Source organism: Miniopterus natalensis, chromosome 20 (assembly GCF_054644295.1).
Source record: "Miniopterus natalensis isolate mMinNat1 chromosome 20, mMinNat1.hap1, whole genome shotgun sequence".
NCBI lineage: Eukaryota > Metazoa > Chordata > Mammalia > Chiroptera > Miniopteridae > Miniopterus > Miniopterus natalensis.
Window position 1 is genome coordinate 27358521 of NC_142100.1, and position 8354 is coordinate 27366874.

The 8354-nt window shown below is 54.5% G+C and overlaps 1 protein-coding gene across 1 annotated transcript; it reads left to right on the top strand.

Moving 5' to 3' along the window:
* Nucleotides 1–4595: 4595 nt before the first annotated feature.
* On the top strand, nucleotides 4596–8096 carry RAN (RAN, member RAS oncogene family). The gene is made up of 7 exons (XM_087828390.1): nucleotides 4596–4682; nucleotides 5234–5279; nucleotides 5627–5711; nucleotides 5796–5921; nucleotides 7085–7272; nucleotides 7432–7602; nucleotides 7711–8096. The coding sequence occupies exons 2-7, from the start codon at nucleotides 5244–5246 to the stop codon at nucleotides 7753–7755; spliced, it is 651 nt and encodes a 216-aa protein (XP_087684516.1). The 5' UTR covers nucleotides 4596–4682; nucleotides 5234–5243; the 3' UTR covers nucleotides 7756–8096.
* Nucleotides 8097–8354: the final 258 nt, after the last annotated feature.

Below are 8354 nucleotides of genomic sequence, written 5' to 3' on the forward strand. Positions count from 1 at the left end.
GGGAGGGGCGGGGCCTTGGAGCCAGCCCTGCTCGGGCGGAGCCCAGCGAGCGGTCCTCCGGGGGCCTCTTCGCCGGGCCGCCCGTCCCTTCTTCACTCGTGTCCTTCTTAAAAATCGTGACAGTGTTGATGACACATAGTGTGGAAAGGAGCCGAGGGCCGCCTCGCGGGCACACCCCGGGCCGGCCTCCCCCGGAGGGTGCCCCGCGGGCCGCGAGCGTGCAGCCGAGGGGCCGGGAAGCCGCGGGGCGGCGCCCGCGAGCTGCGGGGAACCTCCGGCTTTACCTTCCGCGCGCGACGCCGGCAGAGGGGACCCACTAAAGAGAAGCCCCGAAGTGCTTCCTCCAGGAGAGGCCGCTCGAGGACCTGCTTAGAGAGCGAGGGGCCACACTCATATTTTATCACAGCACAGCTACGACTTTCTATTTTATTATTAGCTGTTCAGCGCTTCCTGTGCCTAATTTATAAACAGTATTACAGGTCAGTGTAGGTATAGGAAAAAAGTACGTATAGGGTTCAGTGCTGTCCCAGGTTTCAGGCATCCGCGGGGGGTCTTGGGGCAGGTTCCCCCCCCCCCCCGTGGGCAAGGAGAGACCACTGTCATCCACGGAGAGCAGGGATTCTTGTCCACTTTGCTGATTTTCCCACATCCAGAGTGGCCCAGCACACGTGAGGCCTTCCGCGAGTGGGCTGAATGAATGGAAAGGTTGCCCCCTGCAGGCTTTGGCTTCCAAGCTCGCCCGTGGGCACAGCGCCAGCACCTCTCCTGACCCCGAGGCGGCCTGTGGGCTCACCCTGGGAAACCCATAGCGCACGGGTGTCAAATAGCTCGCCCCAGGCCACACTTCCCGACAGGAGGCGACCTTGGATTGGATCCCTACCAAGGCTCCTACCCATTTTAAAATTCTGTGGTTCTTTTTTTTTTTTTTTTTTTGCACTTAAATAGTAGGGGAAATTTCAAGCACCCATTTCAATTCAGAACCCTAAAGGATTGAGAGTGATTGTCAGTTGACCATAGGAGGGTTTGTTCTGTCGAAAGATGAAGACTGAGTTGGAATTCACGTTTGTCTTCTGATCCTGCATACAGGATGTAAATTTAAATGATGAAGCTTTTAAAGTGTTTGGAAATGCAATAGCCTTGTTTAATTTATCATTATGCTGAGCTTAGAAACAGGCTGGCCTTTTAAAGATGGGGCCCGAAAACATGATCTGGAAACAGCTTTATGAGGTCACATATTGTATTAGTTTCCTGTGGCTGCTGTAACAAATCACTACAAACCTAGGGCCTTAAAATAACACAAATTTATTATCTTACAGTCGTGGGGTTCAGGTGTCTCAGCCGGTTAAAATCTGCCTTTTCTGGGGGCTCCAGGAGAGAATCTGTTTCCTTCCCTCTTCCAGCTCCTGGAGGCGCCCACATTCCACGGCCTGTGGCCCCTTCCCCCATCTGGAAGCCATTGGAGCGTCATCGCTCTGACCCTTCCTCCATAGAACATCATCTACTCAGACCACAGCCAGTTCTCCACTTTGAAGGACTCACATTAGACTGGCCCACCTGGACAATCTCTGCATCTCAAGGTCCACGTCATTTATCACATCTCCAAAGTCCCTTTGCCACAGAAGGTAACAGAGTCAAAGTTTCCACGGGCATCTTTGGTGCCCACTATTCTGCCCATGACACATACCTTTGGCTTATCTTTCAGAGAATTATCGAATGTGTTCATTTATGTGAATGGAAAGGGAACGGGATGAAATCCCTCTCACATGACTCGTGAGTTTAATTTCCACGTTGATGTCACCCAAGAGAAAAAGACTTGAAATGCTGCCATCAGCTCACTTCCAAGGGGCCACCTCCTGAACTATGGGGCTGAAGTAGCCCTTGGGGATGAAAAGGCGCACGTATCCCTGATAATCAGGAAAAGCAAATTCATACTACAGCCAGATTCTATTTTCCTGGCATCCAGGAAAACAGAAGTAGCAGATACACATCCCTTTGACCTATAGTTCCCCTTGAGGAATCTAAAGTTCCCTAAAAACAAAAGCCCAGGATGCAAATATATATAGGTTAAGGATATGAACCCCACATGGTTTTAGTGGGGGGGGGACTAAAAAATGCCAGCACGGCTATCGGTAGTGGCAGGCGTGAATACCGTGGGAATCACTGTGCAGTGACGATTAGATAGGCAGACACACACGGAGGGACAGCCATGTGGAGAGACAGGTAGAACACTAGGCGATGTCAGAGGAACTTCGGAGCGATGCCTCTACAACCAGCAATATCGGAAACTAAGAAAGAAAAGTCTGGAACGGCCTCCCCAGAGCCTTCCGAGAGAGCATGGCCCTGCCAACACCTTGACTTTGGAATTCCAGAACTGTGGCAGAATAAATTTCTGTTATTTTAGGGCACCTGGTTTGTGGTATTTGTTATAGCAGTCCTGGGAAACCAATACACCCTGTAATTATCTTATAAATAACACAGTTAGGTCTCATTGGTGATTATTATGTCCTATAAGAGTTCATTAAAAACAAGCATTTGAAATGTACCTCAATTGCAAAACCCTGGAAATATATATATACTGAAATTTAAATATATATACATCTAAATATATACTGGAAAATATATGTACTGGAATTTATGTATGTATCTATGTAGCCACATATAAGTATCTATATCTAGGTATCTATACAGCCACAAATAAGTATATGTATGTATGTATGTATCTATATAGCCACATAAGTATCTATGTATGTATCTATATAGCCACATATAAGTATATGTATGTATGTATCTATATAGCCACACATAAGTATATGTATGTATGTATCTATATAGCCACACATAAGTATCTATATGTATGTATCTATATAGCTACACATAAGTATGTATATCTATGTATGTAGCCACATATAAGTACCTATATCTATGTATGGATAAGCACCACATATAGATACAGATACTACATAGGTACTATACTATATTACATAGGTACTAGATCTAGATCTAGATCTGGAAGTAAATATAAGTATGTAGATATCTAGAGATAGACAGAAAGTGTCCCAGGCCTGTCTCAACCTCTGGGAAGCCTTGTTATGTCCCGTTATGTACTTGTGTCCTGACGACGTTTTCTACCCTCTTAGACCAGACTCCCCCAACGTGACATGGGACACGAGATGCACGTCCTCCCACGGAGCTCGCCTGTCCCACCCGTGACTGCCAGCGGGCTGCGCTGGACATGTTCGCAGTGAGGAGTAATGAGAAATAGACCTAAGTGGTTCCTGCATGTAACTTCTCTGTATAAAACCACATTCCGCAGCGTTCGGCTAAGTGAAGCATTATCCCGCCCGCCTTGAACGTGCTCTTCTCAACATTACCCTTCTGGGGCCTGCCCGACCCTGTGATTCAGGTGAACTTTCTGCTAAGTGCCGTGGGGTCCCCCACAGAGCAGATACGACGGGTTCTGCTGGTACATTTCCCGGCTGGACATCGTGGGCAGCTCCGTTGACCCCGACGCCGCGGCCAGCACTGACCCGTCTCCTCGCGCTCGCGCGCCAGTGGGCCTCCGGGCGCCTCCCCACGCTCGAACTGTGGCCCCGAGCGTGCGGCGGGTTTCCGCTCCCCCGGGGGCCGGGCCAGTGTACCCCTCGGCCGGCCGCGCGTGGGTCCGCTCGGTGTTTTGGGGGGGCCTCGCCCGGAGTCCCCAGCGCGCAGGCCCGCAGGTGTGTGGCGCCCAGTTTGCGTCACTGGGGCCCCCAACAGACTTGCCTCGTCGCACTCAGGACTGGCGGCCGAGTCCTAGGTCACTGGGGCGCTCCTGCTCCTCGGGGGGGGGGGTCCCCGTGGGCCTTTCCCGAGGCCCGCGACTGCTCCCGCGGGGCTCGCGGGTGCCACCCCTGGGTGCCTGCTTGGGGAGGGGACCAAGACAGCAGCTGAAAGCCTGTGGCGGTCCCTGGCAGTGCCAGGAGCCGGCCTTCGACGCGGGATGGGAGCCGGGGGGCGCCCTTCGGCCACGTGGCTGAGAGTGACGGGGGGGGGGGGGGTATTGCAGCCCGAGGACCCCGGGAGGCGGGCGTCCCAGGAGCGAGCGACCCCGGAGCCTCAGGCCGCAGGCTGGACCCTAACACTGCGGGGCAGCCCCCAGGGCTGCACGTGGGGTGGCTGCCGAGGCTGAAGCGCACGCGGCTTCGCGCCCGCGCGCGGGAACGGCCACCAGGTCCGTTCTCTTTACCCCCAGGTCTCCACGGACCGCGCCCGCCCTGGCGCCGGGGGTGGCTGCCGCGTCCGCGTCTGTGCGGCGGCCTTTGTGTGGGCGGCGCCCCCGCGCTTCCCGCCCCGGGGGCTCCGGGCCGACCCCTCCCGCCTCTGTGACCGCAGCCGCCCCGGGGCGCGCCGCCCGCGGCCGGCGCATGCGCGCACGGGGACCCCGCCTCGGGCAGGGCTCACGTGGCTCGCCGGCCGCCGTGCGTGCGCGCGCCCGCCGCGCCGCCTCTTCCTGAGCGCCCCGCAGACGGGTGCGGCCCGCGGCGGACGTGCGCGCGCGCGCCAGGCCACGTGGGAGCGGCGCGGCGCCGTTGTCCCGCCCCCTTCAGCGCGCGCCGGCGTCGGCTGCGTCTCCGGGCATTTGAATCGCTCTTCCGCCATCTTTCCAGCTCCCAGTCAGACGGCCCCGGAGACGCTTCTGGAAGGTAGTGCCGGCGGCGGGGCCGCGCCGGGGGCCGAGGGCCGGGGGCCGGGGCCGAGGTCGGGGCCCGGGGCCGGGGCGTCGCGGCGGCGGCGGCGGGCCGGGCGGCGGCCGGGCGGCGGCGGTTACTCCGGGCCCAGGCGGCGGCTGGGCGGGCGGCGGGCGCGGGCGCTTCTCTCCCCGGAGGCGGAGGCCGCGGGCCGGGGCCCAGCGCGGCGGGCCGGGAAGGGCAGGCGGGCGGCGGGGCCGGGGCCGAGGGCCCGGCAGGACGGGGCGGGGTGCGGGGCCCGGCCCGGCCGCGTGACCAGGCGCTTTCCGCGGCCCCGGCCTCCGAGCGGCTCCCGGGCGGGCGCGCGGCCAGCCGGGCGCTGAATGAGCGGGCGGGACCCGCCGCCATTGCGCGCCCTCGTGCCGCCGCCGCCGCCCTGCCCGCGCGAGCCAGGGACGGGGCGCGGGGCGCCGGCCTTTGTGGGCGCACGTGGGCCCGCCCGCCATGTGCGCCCCGCCGCCCGCCCCGCGCGCGCCGGGCCTGACCCCTTCCTCTCTGCTTTGCAGCGACATCGCCATGGCCGCCCAAGGAGAACCCCAAGTTCAGTTCAAAGTATGTCGTCCCCGGGAGCCGGGCGGTCGGCGCGGAACGCGGGGGGCCCGTCGGCCCCGCCTTTGTTGCCCGGGCTCCCTCTAGGACCGCGGGCGGGCGCCGCTGGCTTTGTCGGCGGCCCGCGCGCCTCGGCTGCGGGAGCTCCTCCGGAGCCCCCCAAACGCAGACGCGGATGGAGCGGGGCCCCTTCCCCGAGGTCCTTTGTTTGCAGGGCGCGGGAGGGATGGTGGAAGTTGTGTTCCTCCTGGGAAGTGGGTTCCAGAAAGTCCTGGCAGCACCGCGGTTCTGGGGACCGGAAGGGGGTACGCGTTTGGGGGGGCCTCATTTCAGAAACGTTTCCCCAACAGCTTGTGTTGGTTGGCGACGGCGGGACTGGGAAAACGACCTTCGTGAAACGCCATCTGACGGGTGAATTTGAGAAGAAGTATGTAGGTACGTGGGGAGACGGGGCGCGGGGCGGCTGGCGGGGCGCGCGGCGTGGGGCGCGTGGCTAACTCGGAGCTGCTGGTGTTTCAGCCACCCTGGGGGTCGAGGTCCATCCCCTCGTGTTCCACACCAACAGAGGGCCTATTAAGTTCAACGTGTGGGACACGGCGGGCCAGGAGAAGTTCGGGGGACTGAGAGACGGCTACTACATCCAAGGTGGGTGCCTGGTGCGCGGCCGGGGGGCTCCGGGGGGTTGTAGTTCAGCCTCCCTGCTGCTTTGCTGACCCTGGGTTCCAGTCCAGTGAACGGGGAGCTGAGTACCGGCTGTACTGGGAATTGTGCAGTTGCCGCCTCCAGGGAGTTGGCCAGCGTTGGGAGGGGAGAAAATTTTTATAAAAGTTTGTGTCATTTGATTGCATGCAGTCGCCCAGTAGGCACTTTTGGGAAAAATTGACATAATGAAGTGTGTAGCTTAAAAACAATAGTCAACAGACAAGCTGTTGTCATAGTTCCACATTCGGAAGCTTAGTTTGGGTGTATGTTGGTGGTTACTGGTGACTATTTCTTACCCACTCCGTTAAAAAGACAGTGAACAGTCTGCCCACTGTTCAGACTGGCTCCTGGGAGCTAGGCGAGGGTCTCTATTTCACAGATGTTGAGTAAGACTAGCTGATTGCTTTTTAATTGCACTAAATTTTGCAAATTAATTTTTTTCTCAAAATGCTTGGTGTAAAAAATTATAAAGGAAATAAGTGTTCATTGTTGTACCAAACAGAGATGACCAGAGAAAACACTCATTTCCTGGAATCTCTTGACAAGAAGTTGTGAGGCTCCTTCCATGTCTTTAGCTTTCTTTCATACATACAAATTCTTTAGCTAAAAATCTGTTATGCCGTACATACTCTGGCTTGTTCTCCTACTGGGTTGCAGCTATCTCTACGGGTCAACATCTATAGACTCACCTGACTTTTTTAAAAACAGACATAAAATGTCCTAACATATTCAGCCATTCAAGCGCCTTTTAAATAATGGATTCCTAGACCCTCGTGTTGGGGGGTGAATTCTCTGGGATGCTGATTTATCATTCGTCTACTTTGGATACTCTTGGGGATGAGACAGAACTAATGATGAAACATCGCAGGGAGAGGTTTGATAGGAAACTGTTCTTTCACACTTTCATGTAAAATAAAGAGGAATTATAAACTATTGTTTATGGCAATGATTTAAGATACTTAAATTGGAAGAGACATTGGAATTGAGAGACATCTGGATGACCTAGGGTTTGGCCTGAGACTGAGTTCGAATTCATAGTTCTTAGTATTTCTCACCCATGTGGCAAATTCCTAGAATGTACTAACGACTGTAAATCCATCTTTCAGCCCAATGTGCCATTATTATGTTTGATGTAACCTCGAGAGTTACTTACAAGAATGTGCCTAACTGGCATAGAGATCTGGTACGAGTGTGTGAAAACATCCCCATCGTCTTGTGTGGCAACAAAGTGGACATTAAGGACAGGAAAGTTAAGGCAAAATCAATTGTCTTCCACCGAAAGAAGAATCTTCAGGTTTGTTTCTTAAAACTTACTGAATTATGACCCTTAGATAAAATTAGAGTGTAGGTCCATTAAAGTGATTCATAAATGTGTGGATTGAAAGAAATTTGTCTTTTAGCTTGAAACATCCCCTGGAATAACTAAGTGTAATTTTACTTCTGTTTTTAACAGTACTACGACATTTCTGCCAAAAGTAACTACAACTTTGAGAAGCCCTTTCTCTGGCTCGCTAGGAAGCTCATTGGCGACCCTAACTTGGAGTTTGTCGCCATGCCCGCTCTTGCCCCACCAGAGGTCGTCATGGACCCGGCCCTGGCAGCACAGTATGAGCATGATCTAGAGGTATGTGTGTGTGTGTGTGTGTGTGTTCACTTCAGGGGGTGCTGCTAGAGTGCCACGCGCCTGGCGGCCTCCGCCTGGAGTGTTACAATGTCCTGTCTGTCTGTCCAGGTTGCTCAGACCACCGCGCTCCCCGACGAGGACGACGACCTGTGAGGGAGCTGGAGCCAGCGTCAGAAGTCTAGTTTTATAGGCAACTGTCCTGTGATGTCAGTGGTGCCGCGTGTTTGCCACTTTATTATATAGCTAAGCAGAACCTGTGCTTGATCTTTGGGATGCTGAGAGATGAATGGGCTTCGGAGTGAATGTGGCAGTTAAAATACCTTCATTTTTTGGACCTTACATATTTAGCTGTTTGGAACGCAGTTGTTTCCTTGTTGAGTTTCAGCTCTAAGAATGCTGCAGTCGCAACACCCTCAGTGGAGAACCTTGTTTGTTACTGTCATTCCCACTCCTTTCGTTCAGAGTCAGAATAAAGTTGTATTTCAAATATCTAAGCAAGTGAGATCCTTGTTTAATCAGCATTTTAAAACTACTAACAAGGAAAAGTGTGCTCTTAACTGTTTAGATGGCCTTTACTGTTATCACTTAATTTGAAGTCTGTTACCTTAAGTTTTTTCCTGTCTTTATTTTTTGTATATTCAAAGCATTTCACACAAATGAAATGACAGATCGGTAGTATTTATTTGGTAAGTTAAGAGATGTAAATGTTGTCAATGCAAATAAGCTAAAATAACACCTACCCACCTGCCTCC

Coding starts and splice junctions, on each gene's coding strand:
- RAN (XM_087828390.1), top strand. CDS start 5,244: ATGGCCGCCCAAGGAGAACCCCAAGTTCAGTTCAAA. Junction 7,273..7,431: donor ACCGAAAGAAGAATCTTCAG/GTTTGTTTCTTA, acceptor TGTTTTTAACAG/TACTACGACATTTCTGCCAA. Junction 7,603..7,710: donor AGTATGAGCATGATCTAGAG/GTATGTGTGTGT, acceptor CTGTCTGTCCAG/GTTGCTCAGACCACCGCGCT.